At 41.9% G+C, this 27,754-nt stretch overlaps 1 protein-coding gene across 1 annotated transcript in view; it reads right to left on the reverse strand.

The window, feature by feature from the left end:
• The window catches only part of kitlga (kit ligand a), a 42,917-nt gene extending 15,770 nt beyond the window's left edge, over window positions 1–27,147 (reverse strand). Inside the window, exons 1-2 of the mRNA XM_071416071.1 lie at window positions 26,864–27,147; window positions 178–285 (exon numbers count right to left, since the gene is read on the reverse strand). Of these exons, the coding sequence (XP_071272172.1) occupies window positions 178–285; window positions 26,864–26,878 (123 nt within the window). The 5' untranslated portion in view covers window positions 26,879–27,147. The remainder of the gene's footprint in view (window positions 1–177; window positions 286–26,863) is intronic.
• Window positions 27,148–27,754: the final 607 nt, after the last annotated feature.

The following is a 27,754-nucleotide window of genomic DNA, read 5'->3' on the forward strand; positions in this document are numbered from 1 at the left end:
GATTTTGAGAGGATTACAATGAATTGGATTGGATTGTGCAATCCACCTTTCTAAGAACTGGATAAGAATGAAACACCATGCTGGTAGTAACTGGATGGAGACAGTTAAATACAGGAAGAGCTTTTGATTTGCAGTTTTGGTGGCTTGAAGAAATAAGTACTTCCAAGGACTTTTTACCAATAGTGAAATGCTTGTGATGTCATCTGTCACAGTGTTTCCAAATTCACTTGACTGGACTCCAAGTGTGATGCACAGCAATAAATGGACACAGATGCGTATCCAAATCTGAAAACCAAGAAAGACAAACACACAACATTATGAGACATTTCTACAGATTAATATTCCATTAGAGTAACTATCTGTAGCCTACAATTATACATAATCCCTTAAAGTTGACCCCTTAGGCCTATCTTGGTTGATCAAAGGTAGCAACCTGACACTTGAATAGCATCCTAGAGCACATATCCAGACAACTTTATTTTCACCATGGTGATGACACTGTTCCCTTAGAAAAAGTCTGTCTTCAAACACTAGGGTCCGTAAAATAGGCGGTGACAGACCCTTAGTGCTCCAGTCCTTTCTAGACATAGTTTGGGATGACGTGGTGGTCATCAATCAACTGGGTTGCTTCTCTTTTGTTATCATTTAATTGGCTTCTTCAATCAGCTGAATTGCAGCCTTGGTATCAAGACCAGGCCTTTCATGGTCTAATGACTAATGCCTGTAGAGTTTCAGGGAGGCCTGTGTGACTAATGTCTGTCTGCCACTCTGCAGATATTCCCTCGCCCCTGTCACCCCCTCCACCCCCATCCCCATGCCAGTCTGAGCATGTTATGCAACAGTCCGACCCGACCCACCTTCCCCCAAACTTCCCTCTTAGCCCAGATTAGGAACAGGAACTAAAGTGGATTCCACACAAAAAGTTTGCAAGGAGGTTTATGTCAAAGATTGAAATGAAGCTAGGAAGATGAAAAATGCCTCCAGGGGGAAAAATATGAGAGAAGAGCTTACTGACTGGCAGCCACTGAGAGCTGGGGGCAATTCAGACACTCTGTTAACCATGAGTGCTGTGTAAAGGAGCTCAACAACACATTGTCTGCATCCCAAATTCACCCTATTGTCTATATAGTGCACTATACCTTTGACCAGGACACATAGGGCTCTGGTCAAAAGAAATGCACTATGTATGACAGAGGGTGCCATTCGGGACTCAGCCATAGATAATATCCTCTGTGCCCCTGCACTGTCGTCTCTTTCCTCATACGACAGCTGGAAGAGGTACAGAATACAAAGAACAACCAATGAGACAAGGGGGAAAATGAAGATAACCTAAATTAAAGAGCGGACGGAGCCTAATTCAATTCCACATAACTCTGTTTAATTAATCTAAACAAAATCATCTTTATATGAGGGGAGATGTCTGTGACGGACACAAGACTGAAGTCAGATGTAGGTTACAGGGGAGGGAGTGAGGAGAGAGATAGGCAGGGATGGAAGGAGGTGATAGATCATAGGTCCATGGAAGATGGTATTGAATTTAGAATGTCACGTTTCCTCCCTTGGAGGTCATCAGAGTCCAAAGTGGCCATGCAGGTAACAGTCTGGTACGGTCACAGTGTGGATACAATTGCATGATATGAACAGTGGCAAATCAAATCACAGAGACACATAAAATGCATGAAGAATGCATTACACATCTGTGTATCTGTCAAACATTTAACTTATTTCAACTATTGATGCATGTACCTAACAAATTACGCTCAGTCGAAAAACCATTTTACAGTTTTTGTCGGATACACTCAAAAGGTTTGTCTGGCAGGGGCTTGAGCCACCATAAGACCTCCAATTGTCAAAATTTGACATCTGAAAGTCAATTCAGTCAATGACAAAATAGTACACTTTGACTGGGCTGCACTGCTATGCTTTAAATAAATTAAGAAAATGACTAGCTAGACCACAATTCAGCAAAAGTTCAAACGGGTCACCGTTGGTGTCCTACTTGGTCTTGAAACATGCAGTGTGAGGCAGATAAAAATGCTAGGTCCTGGTGGACCAGCCATTGTTTCATAGATCCCTGGGGACTATTCACAGGGGCACATTTGGACAGTGGTAAACTGTCACTGGTAAACAATTTAAACATTTGGAAACGGGTTTAATACCATTATACAGTGGCTTTGACATCTGTCTTTGGAATCTGTCTTTGGTTAAACAGAGATAACATAATTATGTCAGGGTCTTGTAAGGAATGTTATGAGGGCTACAGATTTATGATCTTAATTTGTTTCTGGTAACTGTTGGTTTGAAGTGGCCTTAGTGATCGGAGCCCTAATTAGCATTTTCTGGATGACATTCTTAAACAAGACATATCAGTAGTTTACAGACATTAAAGTGTCTGTATGACTGTGCATCTGACTAGCCACAATGGGAGCACAAACACACACACACACCCCAGGGTTGGGTCCAAAATGAAAGCTTCAAACTAGGCACTTAGCAACATAGACAGATGTAGTATAATTACAGTGTAGGACTACCACATTTGACTACATTTACCATTTCTTTAATGAGTTTGTAATGACACCTCACATTCAATTCTGCAAACACCTCTATGACATTTATGACTCATTTGGAAAGTACTGCAAAAAATATGGTAAAACATACTTCACCTCACTCCCTACATATAATGGGATCCGATTATGTTAAATAATTTACTAATTTCAGATTCAATTAAACTCCTTTTGAATTTCCTTTTTAACTTACGTTCTTGTTTAATCACTTTTCAAACTATTCTTATTCCCTCAACTTAGAGTGAGCATCAAGTCCACATAAATACTGTCTAAATTCAATTCTGATTTGATATGATTCTTCCTATGTAATGTATCTATAAAACATTAACATTACATTATAAAATGTATCAAAGATAAAGGAGCTCAATTCACATGAAGTGTGCATTTCACACAGACAAACACACACACACACACACACACACACACACACACACACACACACACACACACACACACACACACACACACACACACACACACACACACACACACACACACACACACACACACACACACACACACACACACACACACACACACACACACACACACACACACACACACACACACACACACAAACAAAGCACTGCCTTGGAATTTAACATGGTCAAACTGGCAAAGTAATAAGCACGGCAGGTGAGGAGACACTAACATGCAACCATGGAAAGAAGCTGTGCTTCCTAGCTCTTTATGAGACAGAATCATGACCCCTGAAATCAAAGAAGTGGTTGGAGAGCGGCCAAACGCCAGTCAAACTCAGGTCATATTTTCTTCAATAAATACGAGAAAAAGGGAAAACGATAAATAAATGAATATACTCCAGTTGTATCTAACATATCGGTTATTCATGTTATGACCAAATTCTATCTGGTAATAATATCATTATTGCAGTGAGCTACCACGTACGACATGCATTTAGAAATATTACAGTGCGTTGGCTGTGTTTACTGTGTTTGTTCATCAATAACATTGGTTATAAAAAATACTTGTATTTGTATGTCCAATCTATAACAACTTAGAAATAACTTGTTATTAACAACTATGGTTAGAAGTGGATGTTATCATGCTGTCAGACCTACAGTACACTAGCAGACTAAAGCCAGATCAGTTCACTGAGACTGTTCCCCTGGTGATGTCACGGCTGGGATAGTTACCAATTGCCATGGGAGTCTGGAAAACAGCAGTGTAGTTCTGTCCACAGTAAAGGAGACAAAACACAGCAGTACCAGAGTACCAGTACCAGTACCACAGCAGTACCAGAGTACCAGTACCAGTACCACAGCAGTACCAGAGTACCAGTACCAGTACCACAGCAGTACCAGAGTACCAGTACCAGTACCACAGCAGTACCAGAGTACCAGTACCAGTACCACAGCAGTACCAGAGGCACTTTCCTGAACTATCTATGTATTTGAACTCGAAACGGTGCGGTTCCATTATGAAAATAAGATACAATGTGCTCGAACATGGATGGATATCCATAGATCTTTTCACGGATAACGTCAAGGTTTTTGTTCATTATTCCCCACATGTTAGTCTCGGTTAACCCAATACTAAAATCTCACGTAATTTGCTCGTAGTCTGTCCACAAGAGATTACCCACATGTTTGAAACATCAAGCTGACCTTAAAGCCCAACGATATCCCTGCATTTTCATACTTCTAGAACAAATAAAAATACAATCAAACTCTTGTAAAATGCAGCAACAGTTGGAGAGGTATAGCAGGTATATTTAGGTAATAGAGGTACAGTATATCCTGTTTAGGATATTAAATCAACGAGACAGCGGGCTGTTAAAATGCAAATAATTTATGCAAAATAATGGGACAATTTGTTTTTCCTGAGGAGATTTGCATATTATGTATAACACGTCAAGTTTATGCCCAATGCCAGCTTGTTAACCAGCCAATACATCTGCCATAGCTAAGCAAGGTTGTTTTGAGTGATGGCATTAACCAGTTTATGTTGCAAATCTCTCAGCACTTCTGTATCTTATGACCTAGCTGGCATCCAAGAACAATACTAAAGTACGCATAAGTACGCCTATTTGTTGCATAAATAAATTAACAATAATTATACAGTAATAAACCAAAATTGTGCCAGGAAGTATTTCTTTGTACTGCCCCAGCTTGTTGAGCTCTCCCACTGAATCTGGTCTCAAGGTTCTGTCTCCCCCACTTAGTATCATAAAAGCTATAAACATTTTAGGACAGAGCATTGGCAAGCAGTCACTATAGACAATGCTAAAAGTAAAGACATTTATATAGTATTGTACATTTTGATCAGTTCACTGCCACCTTTAACAGGCCTTTCCTTTGATCAAAAGTAAAGCAAGGAAGAGAGGGAAGTAATAGTAATTAGAGATTCAATTACATTTCAATTTGTATTAAATTAAAATCTAATCAAACACCCATTTTCATAAAGAACTCAAAGCAGTGCTTCCTGGTTTCTCTCAGTAAATCATAGCACATTTTAGTGGAAAAAGAACAAATAACTTAAAAGGCCTGTGTTCCCTCTTTGTTGGATGGTCTTGAGATATGTTGTGTTGGTCACACTGCACTGCCTGAAAATGATGATTACCATGTCCTCATCCTCTACAGCTTCTTTGATCCTGACGTATCATTAACCAATCAGACCCAACAGGCCCTCTAGAAAACCAGACCAGTGCCCTCCTCTCTAGCCGTCTTCAGCACATACAGTAATCTCATTGTACAAAAACACAGCGCCATGCATAACATTAGTGCCACATGGCATCTTATAGGCCATCAGTTTTGCACAGTCAAGACCCTGTTCCTAATCTCATCAAAATGATTTTGGTCTAATGACAATGCATCATCTCTGCCAGTGCGCTTTCTGTTTTAATAAACACGGTTCCATTATGAAGGAATAAAAAATAGACTGGATTGCAGATCAAATCTGTTTTCAAAGCCTAAATGCGGTCTCATATAAGATGGAAGAAATGACTATTGTTTTCCAGTGGACTTAAGGTCTATGACCAAGGCTGTAGAGACTAGTGCATTGTTTACTGGCTGGAAAGGAACAACAATGACTTGATCTTTGTAGGCTTCTGGCTTCTACTGGGTATAGTAACCTGTCTGATAAACAAACAAAAACATTCTGGGTAGTTTTCCCAGGTATTGCTGAAATCATACGTAATGGAAATCCAAAACACTTTTGATCCAAGAATGGCAGTGTAAACATAGAATTTAGAACATTTGTTTAAAATAATAGTTCCATCATATCTGACGATAACCCAAAATAGAACACAGGCCTACAACTGAGAGTGGGTAAAAGTGAAAGCATCAGGAAAAGGAAAAACAGGAAACGCGATTGATCTATTCCCGGAGTGATTCAGAAAATGGACCAGCGACTACTCAAAACATGTATGAATTTAATTTGCATCTACAAATGACATTCTTCCTTTCTCTGTCCACTCAAATGCACTTACAGAGGTCCATGTTAACAAAGTAAACACTGAAACAAATACCATGGGGATTATAAAGATATAGAGGCTCATTCAATGTCATGTGGTCAACTGAAGAGCACATAGATTGAGTGCCGGAAAATACATTGCTTGATAACTACATTGAGTAGTACATCTTGGGATCAATAAAGTACTTATTCTATTACTACTACTATTACTACTACTATTACTACTACTATTACTACTACTACTACAACTACTATTACTACTACTATTACTACTACTATTACTACTACTACTACTACTATTACTACTACTATTACTGCTACTATTACTACTACTATTACTACTACTATTACTACTACTATTACTACTACTATTGCTACTACTACTACTACTACTACTACTACTACTACTACTACTACTACTACTACTACTACTATTACTACTACTATTACTACTACTATTGCTACTACTATTACTGCTACTACTACTACTACTACTATTACTACTACTATTACTACTACTATTACTACTACTACTATTACTACTACTATTACTACTACTATTACTACTACTATTACTACTACTATTACTACTACGGTGTTGACATGGAGAGACTACTTCAAATCAGTCAATCATTGATGACCTCAAGACTCCATCGATCTGTCCTGATGAGGGTGCATGGTGATTCATGTTATCTTTATGGTTCTATATCACTTAGACAGGATAATGAAAGTTGTTAGCTCTGCCCTATGGTTTGACGTTAGCATGAGTGTAACACAAAACTTGAAAAGCTATTGTAAACGTTGTTGTAGTCTTTTGGAGTAAATTTGAAGGCCAGGTAATACCAGAAGTTACACGAGAGTAATGAGGTCAGCCTTGGCAGATTAGCAGATTTTCGAAACTGGTTGAAATGGTATCAGCAGACATTTGTTTTACTTGGAAAAGAAGAACATTCCTTAATTATTCCCATATCATCCCTTCAAGACATAAAATAAAAAAATAACTGGAAGTGCACCAAACTTTTAGGAATCCAATTTGGGTGAACATGGAAGAGACTCGTGATATTAACAGTATGAGGTCATGTACATCCACGATTGACCCAACATGCTACTGGCCAATAAAAACATTTGTTTTCCCTCTGCGTCACGTTCACTCTAGAGATCAACCAGTTCAGTTAAAGATAATAGAAAGCACAGAGATGGTGAAAGATTGAATAACATATCAGGGTTGCAAAGTCTTTTGAAGCTTGTGAGGGAAAAGTGCATGTCAGTGTCGCAAATGGTGTTAAAGAAACAAGGGAGCGGACTAAAAACTCTTCATTTAACATGTAAAAATATCAGTATCTCACTTGCGTTCGATGACAAACCATACACGTGTCTGTGACTAAGTGTGTGAGGGGTTAAAACAGGTCTGTTTGTGTGTGTGGAACAGGGGTAGTCTGAACATGGTACACTGCACTCATATCTTCTCAACAGTCTCAATGTTATGATATGATAGCACATGTTGTGAGTTGATCAACATCATGGTAATGCCTAAAATGAGCTGTAATTTTGGACATGTGAACATTTAAAATATGGTTTTGCACAAATCTGATCACTAAGCCAATTCAGCTGTATCTGTGTCGAACACTGCCAAGGACAGATACGTTGGACATGGTTCTGGAGGAATATTTTTAGGGGGGTTTCTCGCTCTCTCTCCCTAACAAAAAAATTGCTTGTGAGGCCCAGTCTTCTCCAAAGTCTTAATAATGCTGACTAACTATAAATATCACGAGGCTCCATTCACAACATCAGTTATACCCAAAACAGTGACCAAAATGTATACAAAAATGGGTATCATTGTAAGAACTTCTGCAACACATTATTATGAATGGCAAAGAAATTCAGTATTTTCAGTTAATCAGAATATACTTTCCCAAGAGCATCTCTGTACTAAGAGAGTACCTCTGAGCAAGACAAATTAGTCGTGAAACTGCTTATAGCTAAAGGTAAAAAGCATATTGCTGTGTTGCTGCCTTGTTATCACATTGGCCAGGTTTCACCTTTACACTTTTATAACCTTGAAGTCTGTCAACTGTTTATTTGCACAATCTGTGTTCCCATCTAACTGTTTTATGCCCCTTGGTGTCTTCAGTTCTGACTCATCCTCAGAAAATCCAACACATGGAACACCCTCCAACATTTCCTTGAAAATCTAAATTCACGAATTAGCTGTGTCGTAGACAGTGTGGGACTTCGTTTTTGCGTCCTTTTCTTTCGGTTTTGTACACCAGCTTCAAACAGATGAAAATACAAGATTTTTGGTTATGGAAAATATATTTCACAGCGTTTTAGATGGTACAATGATTTTCTACAAAATGACTGACTGTTTTGTCTCATAAACTGAAATTAGGCGAACTATTAGAATTTTACTAACCAGGAAATGGCGGAGCAATTTCAGCGTATTGCATCTTTAAGTTTAGTTTTTGCGTCTTTTAATTTTGGTTTTGTACATCAGCTTCAAACCAGTGGTGTTAAGTAGTTAAGTAAAAATAATTGAAAGTGCTACTTAAGTAGTTTTTCGGGTATTTTTGACAACTTTTACTTTTACTTCACTACATTCCTGAAGAAAATAATGTACTTTTCACTTATTACTTGTTACATTTTGAATGCTTAGCAGGACAGGAAAATGGTCCAATTCATGCACTTATCAAGTAAATATCCCTGGTCATCCTACTGTCTCTGATCTGGCAGACTCACTAAACACACATGCTTTGTTTGTAAATGATGTCTGAGTGTTGGAGTGTGCCACTGGCTATCCGTACATTAAAATAACAAGAAAATGGTGCCATCTGGATTGCGTAATATAAGGGATTTCAATTATTTATACTTTTACTTTTGATACTTAAGTATATTTAAAACCAAATACTTTTAGACTTTTACTCAGTAGTATTTTACTGGGTGACTTTCACTTTAACTTGAGTCATTTTCTATTAAGGTATCTTTACTTTTACTCAAGTATGACAATTGGGTACTGTCCACCACTGCTTCAAACAGCTGAAAATACTATATTTTTTGTTATGGAAAAGATATTCCACAGTGGTTTAAATGGTACAATGATTCTCTACACTATACTTGCTTGTTTTGTCACATAAACGGTAATTAGGCAAACTATTAGAATGTTAGCGACCAGGAAATGGCAGAGCGATTTCTGCATAGTGTATCTTTAATGCTGATAACAAAATGTAAATTAAATACAGTAGGCCTACTATACATGACGAGTATATAAATGTTTAAGCACCACTCATGCATTGAAGCTATAGTTTTGTTTGGGTATGCAAATGTATCTGTGCTACTGTAAGTACCTCTCAACATGCCTACCAGCCTTCACTTATTCAGATAGCTTACACTCGGCAGACTCACTGACATGTCTGTCCATCCACAGTAGGAGCTGAATCCCATTGGTTAAACACTTAATTTACTGCTCTACTTAATAACCCTGTAAATACAGTATACTGTAACTATATGTCTCTGGGCACTGCCTTCTAAATTCCACTTCCAGGTGAAAGCAGTTTATCTTAGCCTTTTTAAACCAGTCAGTGAGTCAGGACAGATATTTTTCGCTGTTGTCACTCCACAACAGCAGATTAGAAGGTAGCTCTAACTTTATGTAGTGTTGTGGTGTTTCTCTTGTCGTGATGTATATTTTGTAAATTTCTCATCCGAGCCCCCATCCCCGCAGGAGGCCTTTTGCATTCTGGTAGGCAGGCATTCTAAATAAGAATCTGTTCTTAACTGACTTGTCTAGTTAAATAAATGTTAAATAAAATTTAAATTTAAATAATAAGTGCTAACAATGTGAGCAAGGGAAAGGAAAGCGATTGGAGCTAATCCCAGTTTACAACCCAGAGACTGTTTAGAAAACCCTTTAAGGTGTCTCGTTGATGACACTCCTTCCCTAGACTAAAAGGGGTAGCTCCAGCCCAATATGGCGACCGGAGTATGGGCGAGTGGGCATGTCGAAAGGAAAGTAGTGGGCATGTGGAAAGGAGTGGGTGAGTCGAAAGGAAAGTAGTGGACATGTGGAAAGGAGTGGGTGAGTCGAAAGGAAAGTAGTAGGCATGTGGAAAGGAAAGTAGTGGGCATGTGGAAAGGAGTGGGTGAGTCGAAAGGAAAGTAGTGGGCATGTGGAAAGGAGTGGGTGAGTCGAAAGGAAAGTAGTGGGCATGTGGAAAGGAGTGGGTGAGTCGAAAGGAAAGTAGTGGGCATATGGAAAGGAGTGGGTGAGTCGAAAGGAAAGTAGTGGGCATGTGGAAAGGAGTGGGTGAGTCGAAAGGAAAGTAGTGGGCATGTGGAAAGGAGTGGGTGTGTTGAAAGGAAAGTAGTAGGCATATGGAAAGGAGTGGGTGAGTCGAAAGGAAAGTAGTGGGCATGTGGAAAGGAGTTGGTGAGTCGAAAGGAAAGTAGTAGGCATGTGGAAAGGAGTGGGTGTGTCGAAAGGAAAGTAGTGGGCATGTGGAAAGGAGTGGGTGAGTCGAAAGGAAAGGAGTGGGCATGTGGAAAGGAGTGAGTGAGTCGAAAGGAAAGGAGTGGGCATGTGGAAAGGAGTGGGTGAGTCGAAAGGAAAGTAGTGGGCATGTGGAAAGGAGTGGGTGAGTCAAAAGGAAAGTAGTGGGCATGTGGAAAGGAGTGGGTGTGTTGAAAGGAAAGTAGTGGGCATGTGGAAAGGAGTGGGTGAGTCGAAAGGAAAGGAGTGGGCATGTGGAAAGGAGTGGGTGAGTCGAAAGGAAAGGAGTGGGCATGTGGAAAGGAGTGGGTGAGTCGAAAGGAAAGTAGTAGGCATATGGAAAGGAGTGGGTGAGTCGAAAGGAAAGTAGTAGGCATATGGAAAGGAGTGGGTGAGTCGAAAGGAAAGTAGTGGGCATGTGGAAAGGAGTGGGTGTGTTGAAAGGAAAGTAGTGGGCATGTGGAAAGGAGTGGGTGAGTCGAAAGGAAAGTAGTAGGCATATGGAAAGGAGTGGGTGAGTCGAAAGGAAAGTAGTGGGCATGTGGAAAGGAGTGGGTGTGTTGAAAGGAAAGTAGTGGGCATGTGGAAAGGAGTGGGTGAGTCGAAAGGAAAGAAGTGGGTGAGTCGAAAGGAAAGTAGTGGGCATGTGGAAAGGAGTGGGTGAGTCGAAAGGAAAGTAGTGGGCATGTGGAAAGGAGTGGGTGAGTCGAAAGGAAAGTAGTGGGCATGTGGAAAGGAGTGGGTGAGTCGAAAGGAAAGTAGTGGGCATATGGAAAGGAGTGGGTGAGTCGAAAGGAAAGTAGTGGGCATGTGGAAAGGAGTGGGTGAGTCGAAAGGAAAGTAGTGGGCATGTGGAAAGGAGTGGGTGTGTTGAAAGGAAAGTAGTAGGCATATGGAAAGGAGTGGGTGAGTCGAAAGGAAAGTAGTGGGCATGTGGAAAGGAGTTGGTGAGTCGAAAGGAAAGTAGTAGGCATGTGGAAAGGAGTGGGTGTGTCGAAAGGAAAGTAGTGGGCATGTGGAAAGGAGTGGGTGAGTCGAAAGGAAAGGAGTGGGCATGTGGAAAGGAGTGAGTGAGTCGAAAGGAAAGGAGTGGGCATGTGGAAAGGAGTGGGTGAGTCGAAAGGAAAGTAGTGGGCATGTGGAAAGGAGTGGGTGAGTCAAAAGGAAAGTAGTGGGCATGTGGAAAGGAGTGGGTGCGTTGAAAGGAAAGTAGTGGGCATGTGGAAAGGAGTGGGTGAGTCGAAAGGAAAGGAGTGGGCATGTGGAAAGGAGTGGGTGAGTCGAAAGGAAAGGAGTGGGCATGTGGAAAGGAGTGGGTGAGTCGAAAGGAAAGTAGTGGGCATGTGGAAAGGAGTGGGTGAGTCGAAAGGAAAGGAGTGGGCATGTGGAAAGAAGTGGGTGAGTCGAAAGGAAAGTAGTGGGCATATGGAAAGGAGTGGGTGTGTTGAAAGGAAAGTAGTGGGCATGTGGAAAGGAGTGGGTGAGTCGAAAGGAAAGTAGTGGGCATGTGGAAAGGAGTGGGTGAGTCGAAAGGAAAGTAGTAGGCATATGGAAAGGAGTGGGTGAGTCGAAAGGAAAGTAGTAGGCATATGGAAAGGAGTGGGTGAGTCGAAAGGAAAGTAGTGGGCATGTGGAAAGGAGTGGGTGTGTTGAAAGGAAAGTAGTGGGCATGTGGAAAGGAGTGGGTGAGTCGAAAGGAAAGTAGTAGGCATATGGAAAGGAGTGGGTGAGTCGAAAGGAAAGTAGTGGGCATGTGGAAAGGAGTGGGTGTGTTGAAAGGAAAGTAGTGGGCATGTGGAAAGGAGTGGGTGAGTCGAAAGGAAAGAAGTGGGTGAGTCGAAAGGAAAGTAGTGGGCATGTGGAAAGGAGTGGGTGAGTCGAAAGGAAAGTAGTAGGCATGTGGAAAGGAGTGGGTGTGTTGAAAGGAAAGTAGTGGGCATGTGGAAAGGAGTGGGTGTGTCAAGTGCTCTGCTATAGGTTAGACATTTTGGATTGAGCTGTTTTTTTTCTTCCATTTCTTACCACGTAACTACTTCTGTTTTTCAGCCAGAGGAGAAGTCAGTCGTATTTTACTGTTAGTTTTACACAAATAATTGTACATTTTCAGTTATAAAACTGAAGATTGTTTATTTTTATTTAAAAGTACTGATGATGGGTGTACTCTTGCTTCTTGCGTTATATACGAGTGCTTACTGTGACTGTCACCCTGATACTTCCCATGCCGTTGTCGGACAGTAGTCCCACTGGGCACACTGGTTGTATCAATGTTGTTTCCACGTCATTTCAATGAAATTACATTGAACTAATGTGGACTTGATGTCTGTGCTCAGTGGGGTGTTTGGCAAGCTAGAGTGAAGTGTACTGTGTCCCAGTGTTGTTGCCTTTCATGCCCTCCTCATTGAGTAGTAGACTGTATGTATTGTATGCATCAAGGTGACATCTAGATGGTTACCAATATTGGTTATTTCTTGTTTAGGCTGCTATCATGCTTGAAATAAAATAATAGTCGCCGGCTTATTGACTTGTCCTGCAGTCCAATCAGCGCAATTAGCTGATTCGTTTGACACACCCACTCAGACATACTCCTGTTGCCATATTGGGCTGCAGTTACCCATACTTGCCCTAGACTGCAGTGCATCCTGCATACAGACAGGCCGTGTGTTCGTAATACACACAAGTGTAAAGGAATGAACAAGAATATGTACATATAAATATATGGATGAGCGATGGCCGAACGGCATAGGCAAGATGCAGTAGATGGTATAGAGTACAGTATATACATATGAGATGAGTAATGTAGGGTATGTAAACATTAAAAAGTGGCATTGTTTAAAGTGACTAGTGATACATTTATTACATCCACATTTTAATTATTAAAGTGGTTAGAGATTCGAGTCAGTATGTTGGCAGCAGCCACTCAATGTTAGTGATGGCTGTTTAACAGTCTGATGGCCTTGAGATAGAAGCTGTTTTTCAGTCTCTCGGTCCCAGCTTTGATGCACCTGTACTGACCTGCCTTCTGGATGATAACGGGGTGAACAGGCAGTGGCTCGGGTGAATGTTGTCCTTGATGATCTTTTTGGCCTTTCTGTGACATCGGGTGCTGTAGGTGTCCTGGAGGGCAGGTAGTTTGCTCCCGGTGATGCGTTGTGCAGACCTCACTACCCTCTGGAGAGCCTTACGGTTATGGGCGGAGCAGTTGCCATACCAGGTGGTGAAACAGCCCGACAGGATGCTCTCGATTGTGCATCTGTAAAATTTTGTGAGGGTTTTTGGTGACAAGCCACATTTCTTCAGCCTCCTGAGGCGCTGTTGCGCCTTCTTTACCACGCTGTCTGTGTGGGTGGACCATTTCAGTTTGTCCGTGATGTGTACGCCGAGGAACTTAAAACTTTCCACCTTCTCCACTACTGTCCCGTCGATGTGGATAGGGGGGTGCTCCCTCTGCTGTTTCCTGAAGTCCACGATCATCTCTTTGTTTTGTTGACGTTGAGTGTGAGGTTATTTTCCTGACAGCACACTCCGAGGGCCCTCACCTCCTCCCTGTAGGCCGTCTCGTCGTTGTTGGTAATCAAGCCTACCACTGTAGTGTCGTCTGCAAACTAGATTTTTTTAAATATCTTTTTTATTTCACCTTTATTTAACCAGGTAGGCTAGTTGAGAACAAGTTCTCATTTACAACTGCGACCTGGCCAAGATAAAGCATAGCAGTGTGAACAGACAACAACACAGAGTTATACATGGAGTAAACAATAAACAAGTCAATAACACAGTAGGAAAAAAACCAAAATGAGTCTATATACATTGTGTGCAAAAGGCATGAGGTAGGCAATAAATAGGCCATAGGAGCGAATAATTACAATTTAGCAGATTAACACTGGAGTGATAAATCATCAGATGATCATGAGCAAGTAGAGATACTGGTGTGCAAAAGAGCAGAAAAATAAATAAATAAAAACAGTAAGGGGTTGAGGTAGGTAAATTGGGTGGGTTGTTTACAGATGGACTATGTACAGCAGTAGCGATCGGTTAGCTGCTCAGATAGCAGATGTTTAAAGTTGGTGAGGGAAATAAAAGTCTCCAACTTCAGCGATTTTTGCAATTCGTTCCAGTCACAGGCAGCAGAGAACTGGAAGGACAGGCGGCCAAATGAGGTGTTGGCTTTTGGGCTGATCAGTGAGATATACCTGCTGGAGCGCGTGCTACGGGTGGGTGTTGATATCGTGACCAGTGAACTGAGATAAGGCGGAGCTTTACCTAGCATGGACTTATAGATGACCTGGAGCCAGTGGGTCTGGCGACGAATATGTAGCGAGGGCCAGCCGACTAGAGCATACAGGTCGCAGTGGTGGGTGGTATAAGGTGTTTTAGTAACAAAACGGATGGCACTATGATAAACTGCATCTAGTTTGCTGAGTAGAGTATTGGAAGCTATTTTGTAGATGACATCGCCGAAGTCGAGGATCGGTAGGATAGTCAGTTTTACTAGGGTGAGTTTCGCGGCGTGAGTGAAGGAGGCTTTGTTGCAAAATAGAAAGCCGATTCTTGATTTGATTTTGGATTGGAGATGTTTAATATGTGTCTGGAAGGAGAGTTTACAGTCTAGCCAGACACCTAGGTATTTATAGATGTCCACATATTCTAGGTCGGAACCGTCCAGGGTGGTGATGCTAGTCGGGCTGGCGGGTGCAGGCAGCGAACGGTTGAAAAGCATGCATTTGGTTTTACTAGCGTTTAAGAGCAGTTGGAGGCCACGGAAGGAGTGCTGTATGGTATTGAAGCTTGTTTGGAGGTTAGATAGCACAGTGTCCAAGGAAGGGCCAGAAGTATACAGAATGGTGTCGTCTGCGTAGAGGTGGATCAGGGAATCGGCCGCAGCAAGAGCAACATCATTGATATATACAGAGAAAAGAGTCGGCCCGAGAATTGAACCCTGTGGTACCCCCATAGAGACTGCCAGAGGACCGGACAACATGCCTTCCGATTTGACACACTGAACTCTGTCTGCAAAGTAGTTGGTGAACCAGGCAAGGCAGTCATCAGAAAAACCGAGCCTACTGAGTCTGCCGATAAGAATATGGTGATTGACTGAGTCGAAAGCCTTGGCCAGGTCGATGAAGACGGCTGCACAGTACTGTCTTTTATCAATGGCGGTTATGATATCGTTTAGTACCTTGAGCGTGGCTGAGGTGCACCCGTGACCGGCTCGGAAACCGGATTGCACAGCGGAGAAGGTACGATGGGATTCGAGATGGTCAGTGATCTGTTTATTAACTTGGCTTTCGAAGACCTTTAGATAGGCAGGGCAGGATGGATATAGGTCTGTAACAGTTTGGATCCAGGGTGTCTCCCCCTTTGAAGAGGGGGATGACCGCGGCAGCTTTCCAATCCTTGGGGATCTCAGACAATATGAAAGACAGGTTGAACAGGCTGGTAATAGGGGTTGCGACAATGGCGGCGGATAGTTTCAGAAATAGAGGGTCTAGATTGTCAAGCCCAGCTGATTTGTATGGGTCCAGGTTTTGCAGCTCTTTCAGGACATCTGCTATCTGGATTTGGGTAAAGGAGAAGCTGGGGACGCTTGGGCGAGTAGCTGCGGGGGGGCCGGAGCTGTTGGTCGAGGTTGGACTAGCCAGGTGGAAGGCATGGCCAGCCGTTGAGAAATGCTTGTTGAAGTTTTCGATTATCATGGATTTATCGGTGGTGACCGTGTTACCTAGCCTCAGTGCAGTGGGCAGCTGGGAGGAAGTGCTCTTGTTCTCCATGGACTTTACAGTGTCCCAGAACGTTTTGGAGTTAGAGCTACAGGATGCAAATTTCTGCTTGAAAAAGCTAGCCTTTGCTTTCCTGACTGACTGCGTGTATTGGTTCCTGACTTCCCTGAACAGTTGCATATCGCTGGGACTATTCGATGCTATTGCAGTCCGCCACAGGATGTTTTTGTGCTGGTCGAGGGCAGTCAGGTCTGGAGTGAACCAAGGGCTATATCTGTTCTTAGTTCTGCATTTTTTGAACAGGGCATGCTTATCTAAGATGGTGATGAAGTTACTTTTAAAGAATGACCAGGCATCCTCAACTGACGTGATGAGGTCAATATCCTTCCAGGATACCCGGGCCAGGTCAATTAGAAAGGCCTGCTCGCAGAAGTGTTTTAGGGAGCGTTTGACAGTGATGAGGGGTGGTATTTGACCGTGGACCCGTAGCGGATACAGGCAATGAGGCAGCGATCGCTGAGATCTTGATTGAAGACAGCAGAGGTGTATTTGGAGGGCAAGTTGGTCAGGATAATGTCTATGAGGGTGCCCATGTTTACGGATTTAGGGTTGTACCTGGTGGGTTCCTTGATGATTTGTGTGAGATTGAGGGCATCTAGCTTAGATTGTAGGACTGCCGGGGTATTGAGCATATCCCAGTTTAGGTCACCTAGCAAACTCTAAAGCTAGATGGGGGGCGATCAATTCACAAATGGTGTCCAGGGCACAGCTGGGAGCTGAGGGGGGTCGGTAGCAGGCGGCAACAGTGAGAGACTTATTTCTGGAGAGATTCATTTTTTTAATTAGAAGTTCCAACTGTTTGGGAATGGACCTGGAAAGTATGACATTACTTTGCAGGCTATCTCTGCAGTAGATTGCAACTCCTCCCCCTTTGGCAATTCTATCTTGGCGGAAAATGTTATAGTTGGGTATGGAAATCTCAGAATTTTTGGTGGCCTTCCTAAGCCAGGATTCAGACACGGCAAGGACATCAGGGTTGGCAGAGTGTGCTAAAGCAGTGAGTAAAACAAACTTAGGGAGGAGGCTTCTGATGTTGACATGCATGAAACCAAGGCTTTTTCGATCACAGAAGTCAACAAATGAGGGTGCCTGGGGACATGCAGGGCCTGGGTTTACCTCCACATCACCCGAGGAACAGGGGAGGAGTAGGATGAGGGTACGGCTAAAGGCTATCAAAACTGGTCGCCTAGAGCGTTGGGGACAAAGAATAAAAGGAGCAGATTTCTGGCCGTGGTAGAATAGATTCAGGGCATAATGTGCAGACAGGGGTATGGTGGGGTGCGGGTACAGCGGAGGTAAGCCCAGGCACCGGGTGATGATAAGAGAGATTGTATCTCTGGACATGCTGGTTATAATGGGTGATGTCACCGCATGAGTGGGTGGTGGGACAAAGGAGGTGTCAGAGGTATGAAGAGTGGAACTAGGGGCTCCATTGTAAACTAAAACAATGATAACTAACCTGAACAACAGTATACAAGGCATATTGACATTCGAGAGAGACATACAGCGAGGCATAAAGTAATAACAGGTATTGTTTGGTTAGAGCTAGCTAAGACAACAGGTGAGACAACAGCAGCTAATCAGCTAACAGCAGGTAAAATGGCGATGACTACGCAGAGAGGTGTCGGATTAACTACACCCAGAGCCTGAGTGATGATTGAGTTGGAGGCGTGCATGGCCACGCAGTCATGGGTGAACAGGGAGTACAGGAGAGGGCTGAGCAGGCAGCCTTGTGGGGGAGGATCAGCGGGGTGGAGATGTTGATTCCTACCTTCACCACCTGGGGGTGGCCCATCAGGAAGTCCAGGACCCAGTTGCACAGGGAGGGGTCGAGACCCAGGGTCTCGAGCTTAATGACGAGTTTTGAAGGGACTATAGTGTTAAATTTGTGTTGTTTGAACTATCAGTCTGGTTCTAAAACGGTGTGACGTTAATCGTCTTCCCCTTTTGCGTTCCTCATAACGAGACTTTTCGCTGTGACTGACAATGTTGTTTTCCCTTCCTGAAAACAGAGGCAGCCCAACCCAGTGCTAAGAGATTGTAAGAGATATGGATCTGAAATATATTGGAACAAACTCAAAACTCAATGAGGCAGAGCACTACTCTATTGCTCTTAAGTAACCCTTGATATCTGCAGCTGCAGCAATAAACAAACTATTATCAGGAAGTTAATAAAAACTTTGATAACCATAGGGTCTACTATTCTCATGGTACAATATTACGCATATTTCAGAGTTTAAAGTCACGGAGCCGCGATACACAGCTCTGAGACCACCGTACACCCCAACCACGCACCAACCTACGCCGCTCCATTCATTTGAATGTGGTGACAGTTGGAGAAATTGCTTGAGTTGTGCTGCAAATTCTTAAAGTATGAAAGCCAATGGTCCAATATTCTAGAACACTGCTGTGTGGACGCGTACCAATTTTGGACTGATAAGCGCTTTAGCCTTTAGTCTGAGCTACTGCATTTACTGCCAACAGCCATCGAGGTTGTCTGAGTATGGACTTAGTGCTATAAACAACGCCAAAATAAGTTCACAGTGATCAGAGCGCTACTGGTGAGAGGATGTAAAAAATAACTAAACCAAGCAAACCTACTGTATTCTACACAGGTAGGACCTATGTATAGCACTGAGGAGGCTGGTGGGAGGAGCTATAGGCGGACGGGCTCATTGTAATGGCTGGAATATAATATATGGAACATGTGAGTCAAACGTGGTTTCATCTGTTCCATACCGTTCCATTAATTCCATTCCAGTATTTACGATGAGCCTGTCCTTCTATAGCTCCTCCCACCAGCCTCCTCTGATGTAGCACTAACACAATAGGAGATTCTTAGAGGCTATCCCCCTGGCTTTGGCAGGGCATTACAGGCTCCTACAAACGTGCTGCTTGGTCAGTCAAGTTTTTGTTTTACCTTAAGAAACAACTAATATTTAACTTAGTGCCGGTGCTTCTCACGTACTTCAAGTCTGGTCGAAGAGTTACTTTAGCACAATAAGCCTCTCTAACACCAGTCTATATAAGTTTAAAGTTGGTCAAAAGTCATGACAATAATGCTATTAGTCTCAGCAGGGCCACAGGTTGAATTAGCATACCTGAGCTGCTTACAGATCATCCAGTCTAACCTATTTGACTAGCATTCTCAGGCATGTGGAGTCTAGAGCTCAGGAGACGTTGACTGTGTCTGAAATGGCACCCTGCTCCCTTTAATAGTACACTACTTTGGACATATCTCACTCAATTCATTGCCTCGTTAACTCTCTGGCTGGACTACTAACTCTTCCTGAACGTGCCCACCCGGCTCTCTTCAGGGGGCGCATCGTAAAGCAGAGATGTGAACGGACTGTCAGCATGTGACCTCTCTATGCACCCCCAGTGTCTCCACGGGCCCACAGGGCACCAAATTCTAAGGAAGCGTGTAAGCTGGGAGAATGGGTATGGATCTGGGGGTTAGGAGCACGAAAGAAAGTAAACTGATATACCCAGCCTTTTTGTGGTCTGGGAAAACTTGACTGCTGAGGCATTGGGGACCTTTGAGGAGGTTTCTGAGCACACATAAAAACAACCTAGGATGTATGTGTAGCATTTACAGTATCTGTCGAATGTCAATGGTGCTTTTTTTGTTGGGAAACGCTCAAAGTTACGCACCTTACCTCACACCACATTATTTTCTTGACAGCCAAACAGAATAATATGCACATTGCACACATCCTGCATCTTATTATCCTTTTATAGCTATGTTCAATGTTTCTATTGCAGCAGCTGCAGACTATTGCGCAATATGTATTTTTTTTTAAATAAGTGATTATTAGTTGACGTGATAAAAAATAAGGAAGGCAAATGAAAGAATGGAATGGTTCCTGTTTTCTGTCAGGTACCATACATCTGCCAAAACTATGAGTGACTTATTGTAGTCAATAAAGCTTTGTTACAATATATTCCCAGGATGTATTTAATGATTTAATATAACCATGCAAGTTATTGAGAAACACTGGGTACTGTAGGCTGTATATCACAGGCATACCAAAGGGTGCACATTTTCACAGATAGTATGCACAATGTATTTGTCAGTTGCTGAGCAGAATTTTCTGTGTGCAGAAACAGGTAGGCTAGTCTAGATGTAAGAAGTTCAATTATACTAACTGGGTTAGGGAAAAGTTTTACTGGCTCAAAGAAAGATTAGGCTACAGTTAAGTCCACACTAAGTCCACATTGTAGGCCAGTGGCGATTGGTGCCGTTTAAGATGAGGGAGGACAATTATTTTTTTAATGAGCATGGCCTTATTTCTGTTACATCATATTGGGTGACAGTCATTCATATTCCATTCACCCAGTTCAATGTAACATCAATAGGTTTAGGCCACTACATGATACTCAAATTTTACCTATACCCATCATGAGGTTGCTTTCTGTGAATGAAAGTTTACAACGTAGGTGGTGCACAAGTCAAGAGAAATTTTAGTAATCAAGGTGACAGGGGGTGGATCAGCTTTAATATTGCAGACAGACTGTAGTTTCCATCAATGTAATTGTCTGCATCATTTCCAATCACCCATATATTTTTGGGGTAAATATATATATTTATATATATACAGTGGGGAGAACAAGTATTTGATACACTGCCGATTTTGCAGGTTTTCCTACTTACAAAGCATGTAGAGGTCTGTCATTTTTATCATAGGTACACTTCAACTGTGAGAGACGGAATCTAAAACAAAAATCCAGAAAATCACATTGTATGATTTTTAAGTAATTAATTTGCATTTTATTGCATGACATAAGTATTTGATCACCTACCAACCAGTAAGAATTCCGGCTCTCACAGACCTGTTAGTTTTTCTTTAAGAAGCCCTCCTGTTCTCCACTCATTACCTGTATTAACTGCACCTGTTTGAACTCGTTACCTGTATAAAAGACACCTGTTCACACACTCAATCAAACAGACTCCAACCTCTCCACAATGGCCAAGACCAGAGAGCTGTGTAAGGACATCAGGGATAAATTGTAGACCTGTACAAGGCTGGGATGGGCTACAGGACAATAGCCAAGCAGCTTGGTGAGAAGGCAACAACTGTTGGCACAATTATTAGAAAATGGAAGAAGTTCAAGATGACGGTCAATCACCCTCGGTCTGGGGCTCCATGCAAGATCTCACCTCGTGGGGCATCAATGATCATGAGGAATGTGAGGGATCAGCCCAGAACTACACGGCAGGACCTGGTCAATGACCTGAAGAGAGCTGGGACCACAGTCTCAAAGAAAACCATTAGTAACACACTACGCCGTCATGGATTAAAATCCTGCAGCGCACGCAAGGTCCCCCTGCTCAAGCCAGCGCATGTCCAGGCCCGTCTGAAGTTTGCCAATGACCATCTGGATGATCCAGAGGAGGAATGGGAGAAGGTCATGTGGTCTGATGAGACAAAAATAGAGCTTTTTGCTCTAAACTCCACTCGCCGTGTTTGGAGGAATAGAAGGATGAGTACAACCCCAAGAACACCATCCCAACCGTGAAGCATGGAGGTGGAAACATCATTCTTTGGGGATGCTTTTCTGCAAAGGGGACAGGACGACTGCACCGTATTGAGGGGAGGATGGATGGGGCCATGTATCGCGAGATCTTGACCAACAACCTCCTTCCCTCAGTAAGAGCATTGAAGATGGGTCGTGGCTGGGTCTTCCAGCATGACAACGACCCGAAACACACAGCCAGGGCAACTAAGGAGTGGCTCCGTAAGAAGCATCTCAAGGTCCTGGAGTGGCCTAGCCAGTCTCCAGACCTGAACCCAATAGAAAATCTTTGGAGGGAGCCGAAAGTCCGTATTGCCCAGCGACAGCCCCGAAACCTGAAGGATCTGGAGAAGGTCTGTATGGAGGAGTGGGCCAAAATCCCTGCTGCAGTGTGTGCAAACCTGGTCAAGAACTACAGGAAACGTATGATCTCTGTAATTGCAAACTAAGGTTTCTGTACCAAATATTCAGTTCTGCTTTTCTGATGTATCAAATACTTATGTCATGCAATAAAATGCAAATTAATTACTTAAAAATCATACAATGTGATTTTCTGGATTTTTGTTTTAGATTCCTTCTCTCACAGTTGAAGTGTACCTATGATAAAAATTACAGACCTCTACATGCTTTGTAAGTAGGAAAACCTGCAAAATTGTCAGTGTATCAAATACTTGTTCTCCCCACTGTATATACATACATACACATATACATATAAACATGCATACATATACACATACACTACCGTTCAAAAGTTTGGGGTCACTTAGAAATGTCCTTGTTTTTGAAAGAAAAGCAACTTTTTTGTCCATTAAAATAACATCAAATTGATCAGAAATACAGTGTAGACATTGTTAATGTTGTAAATGACTATTGTAGCGTGAAACGGCATATTTTTTATGGAATATCTACATTGTCACGCCCTGACCTTAGAGAGCCTTTTTATGTTTCTATTTGGTTTGGTCAGGGTGTGACTTGGGGTGGGCCTTCTATGTTCTTTAGTTCTATTATTGTTATTTCTATGTTTTGGCCGGGTAGGGTTCTCAATCAGGGACAGCTGTCTATCGTTGTCTCTGATTGAGAACCATACTTAGGTAGCCCTTTTTCCCTCCTTTCGTTGTGGGAGGTTGACTTTGTTAGAGGCATCATAGCCTATGTTAAGCTTCACGGTCGTTTCATTGTTTTGTTGTTTTGTTGGAGACATTTACCTAAATAAACAGAAATGTACGCTTACCATGCTGCGCTTTGGTCTACTTCAGTCAACGGCCGTGACATACATAGGCGTACAGAAACCCATTATCAGCAACCATCACTCCTGTGTTCCAATGGCACGTTGCGTTAGCTAATCCAAGTTTATAATTTTAATAGGCTAGTTGATCATTAGAAAACCCTTTTGCTATTATGTTAGCACAGCTGAAAACGGTTGTCCTGATTAAAGAAGCAATAAAACTGGTCTTCTTTAGACTAGTTGAGTATCTGGAGTATCAGCATTTGTGGGTTTGATTACAGGCTCAAAACAAAGAACTTTCTTCTGAAACTCGTCAGTCTATTCTTGTTCTGAGAAATGAAGGCTATTCCAAGCGAGAAATTGCAAAGAAACTGAAGATCTCGTACAATGCTGTGTACTACTCCCTTCACAGAACAGCGCAAACTGGCTCTAACCAGAATAGAAAGAGGAGTGGGAGGCCCCAGGTGTACAACTGAGCAAGAGGACAAGTACATTAGTGTCTACTTTGAGAAACAGACGTCTCACAACTCCTCAACTGGCAGCTTCATTAAATAGTTCCCGCAAAACACCAGTCTCAACGTAAACAGTGAAGAGGCGACTCCGGGATGCTGGCCTTCTCAGCAGAGTTCCTCTGTCCAGTGTTTGTGTTCTTTTGCCCATCTTAATATTTTCTTTTTATTGGCCAGTCTGAGATATGGCTTTTTCTTTGCAACTCAGCCTAGAAGACCAGCATCCCGGAGTCGCCTCTTCATTGTTGACGTTGAGACTGGTGTTTTGCGGGTACTATTTAATGAAGTTGCCAGTTGAGGACTTGTGAGGCGTCTGTACATATATTTATTTACATTTTATTTCACCTTTATTTAACCAGGTAGGCTAGTTGAGAACAAGTTCTCATTTACAACTGCAACCTGGCCATGATAAAGCAAAGCAGTTTGACACATACAACAACACAGAGTTACACATGGAATTAACAAACATACAGTCAATAATACAATAGAAAAAGTCTATATACAGTGTGTGCAAATGAGGTAAGATGAGGTAGGTAAGGTAATAAAATAGTGCATAGTGGCGAGGTAATTCTGAAGAAAAAAAAAATATATATATACATACATACATATATACATACATACATACATACATACATACATACATACATATTTTTAAAAATGTCCCGCAAACCCTACCACCCCTTCCCTAATTAGAGTAAACTAATGGACAACAACACTTAGGCTTCTACTTCCAGTTTATACTGTACATTCTATATACATTTTACGGACACAATCTATTTTACAATAGTTATATTTTGTTTGTTTTTAGTCCTGGCCTTCCAGGTGACAGATATTGACACATTCAATTTCGCCTTGCAGACTTTTGCCTGCATCTAGCTAATATAGGGTGTAATCATTAGTCCAACAGTTCCAAACAAGAGTTTCTATTGTACAAATTCAGGTATGCTTATCCCCATTTCGTTCAGTTTGCATCCGTTTAAGAAACGTTGTTCAACAGAATTGGGGGAATGAATACACCCCTGATCTCACACAAACACGCTTCACTTTCATAGCAGCCATGTACAAACAGCATGATCCCTTTGATCATTGTATAATTCCTTCTCGCATCTAAGCGCTCTCCTCCTCTCATCTTTTCTCTGTGCTTGTGGACTTCAGTACACAACGGATCAGCTGTCTGTGACCGGGCGAAAAAAAGGTTCCAAGACAAACCTTCACATCATAACCGTTAACCGCTACACACAGCCTACATCGGTGTCACTATAATAACGTCATAGTCAACATAGCTACTAGAACTAACGGGTTAGTAAATCAACTACAATCATCCAGTAGAGTGTACAGTTAGAGCAAGTAGTTTAGCAGTTACACCGGTGGGCCCTGGTGGCAATAAATTAATAAAACCAAAAGCTTACCTTGACATGGAAGAGTTCCAGTGTTGGATAGCCATAGCCAGTTAGCTAACATAGCATCCCTTTCTGTTTGAGCCGGGTGTTTGAGTAGGCTAAACTAGCTATCTGCATTCACTAGTTAAGTAAGTGAAAGTGAAAAAAATACAACGAAATATAGCCAGCACTCTATCTCTCTCTTGGTTCTCCTTCATTTTTTTAGAAATTAATTTGTGCGAAACTGTTCAACTACTGTCTTTCTCTCTCTTTGAGTCAACTACTCACCACATTTTATGCACTGCAGTGCTAGCTAGCTGTAACTTATGCTTTCAGTACTAGATTAATTCTCTGATCCTTTGATTGGGTGGACAACATGTCAGCTCATGCTGCAAGAGCTCTAATGGTAGGAGGATGACCTCTGAAAGTTGTCATAATAACTGCGTAAGTCTATAGAAGGGGGTAAGAACCATGAGCCTCCTAGGTTTTGAAGTCAATGTACCCAGAGGAGGACGGAAACTAGCTGTCCTCCGGCTACACCATGGTGCTACCTTACAGAGTGCTGTTGAGGCTACTGTAGATCTTCATTGCAAAACAGTCTCTTTTAATCAATTATTTGGTGACGTGAATATATTTAGTATAGTTTTATCTAAATATTATAACTTTTTTTGTGTTTCACAATAAAAAAATAAATGAAATTAACTGAGGAGGATGGTCCTCCCCTTCCTTCTCTGAGGAGCCTCCACTGGTGTAGGCTATGGGGCTCCCGAGTTGCGCAGTGGTCTATGGCACTGCATTCTCAGTGCAAGAGGTGCCACTACAGTCCCTGGTTCAAATCCATGGTTGTATCACATCCGGCCGTGATTGGGACGGATTTGTTCATAACTGACTTGCTGAGTTAAATAAAGGTTCAATTAAAAAAAAAAAAAAAAAAAAAAAAGAGAAACACCTGATTTCAGTTACGCTTATTTCCGAAGTCTGAATAAAAGGAAAATAGGATGGGATAAGATAGGATAAGATAAGATAGGATCAAATTTAATGTCCCCAAGGGGAAAAGTGTCTTAGACACACAGTACTGCTGTATACAAAATATACACATGTACATTGCACACTCAGTATAATACATAAATTGCACATTACACATGTTATACATAGGCCTAGCCTACACACACAAATACACGAACTGAACATGCTATTCAAAATGACATCTTAAGAGGCTGTGTACTACTGAAGCTTTAAGATGTTCCCCATCATTTGTTTCCAAAACCTATTTCCCCTTTCATTTTTCAGTATCCAATACCCCGTATACCAATAGGCATACACATCAAAATACATGTACTAACATCATCCTATGTTTATCACTGTTTATGATTTTATTAACAACCATGTCAAAGCACTTTTCATGACGAAAAGAAAACGATTAGGCGCGAAAATATTTTGTATTATTGGACATAATTGGGATGTACTGTCATTAAAGTCAACATGGGCAAATACAACAGCCACAAAATGTCCATCGTGTCTTATTAATTATGATACAGTATGTCAGAAAACATAGGATGACACCCACACACAATTCCCGTTGGTTGGCATATTCTGTTTGGCCGTATTGGAAAATAGTGAGGAAGGTGCGTAACTTGACAAGCGTTTCCAAAGAAGCTGAGCGTTAAAGGATAGTGCTTCGGCATCATGTCAATGATATTGAATGTAATGTACCCTGCGGTCGGACATCAATCATGGTGTTTCGCATTAAAAGAGGGGGAATGTAAGTAATGAATGACTTTCCTCATGTGTGCATACTTTTCAAAAAATCTGCGGACAGAAATAAGCAAATTCACACCATTCGTTTTCTTCTGACTTGCCACTGGATTACGCACACCGCGCCAGGCGTAATAGGCGTTTATCCAAGAAAGATATGCAAATAAAAGACAGCCTATAACAAGAAAGTGAGTAAGAAAATATGCAATTTCGATGATAACTTACTTTTGGCTTCTTCATATGGAATGAGAGGAGTAAATCCAATGTAAGCGAAACCCTATTTTATCTTACTTCTGCGGGGAGGAAAGGGGTTTTCATCATCCCGTGTGCACATATCCAATGCCCTAGTCAGTAGCCTAGTATCCAAGCAGGGAAAATAATCTTAAACCTTATAAAACGGCTGCTATGAGCTCTGTTGATGATAGGTATGGTATCCAAATATACACATCATAGGGAGCGCATTAACGGATACTGCGAGATCATAGTGAGTTGGTGGCTTTTTTTGACAGGGAAACCCATTTTTATAGTTGCTTCAAGTACCGCCCACAAGAACCGTTCCGGTCAGTCTGCTGAGCTCCAACGTCCATCATACAGTCCTCCTCGACAGCTCCGATGAAAATATTGAGATAAACTCCGCTTTACGTTGTGAATGAAACCAATATTACTATATGTAACATATACATATATGCCTACAGTAGCCTTATTATGATAACTTCCATTTGTCTGAAAATACCTGTCCACGCCTCATGTTAGACTGCCCTGTTGGCACATCGCTATGTAGTTTATCGTTGGAACTTGACAGACCGACATTCGAGATGCTGGCACATAAGGGTTTAGACTTTGAACGTCAGGCATGGAAGCATATCGATTTATTGTAGAGGAGTTAAAGTCGTAAAGTCAAACTGGTCCAAATGTACAATAAAAGTCAATAGGAAATGCAGTGGTTAAGCAAGTCATGGTCATATAGCCGGTGAGAAGGGGGTTCTGACCGATCACAATTTATAGGTATGACCATATCAAAAGTTGTATAATATATATATTTTTTCTCATATTACCCACCTTGGCAAAGTAATCTTATGGCTCACATGAGCCTCATTTGAAAAATCATTCAGTTTA

The sequence above is a fragment of the Salvelinus alpinus genome, chromosome 9 (assembly GCF_045679555.1).
Source record: "Salvelinus alpinus chromosome 9, SLU_Salpinus.1, whole genome shotgun sequence".
NCBI classification, from domain to species: Eukaryota; Metazoa; Chordata; class Actinopteri; order Salmoniformes; family Salmonidae; genus Salvelinus; species Salvelinus alpinus.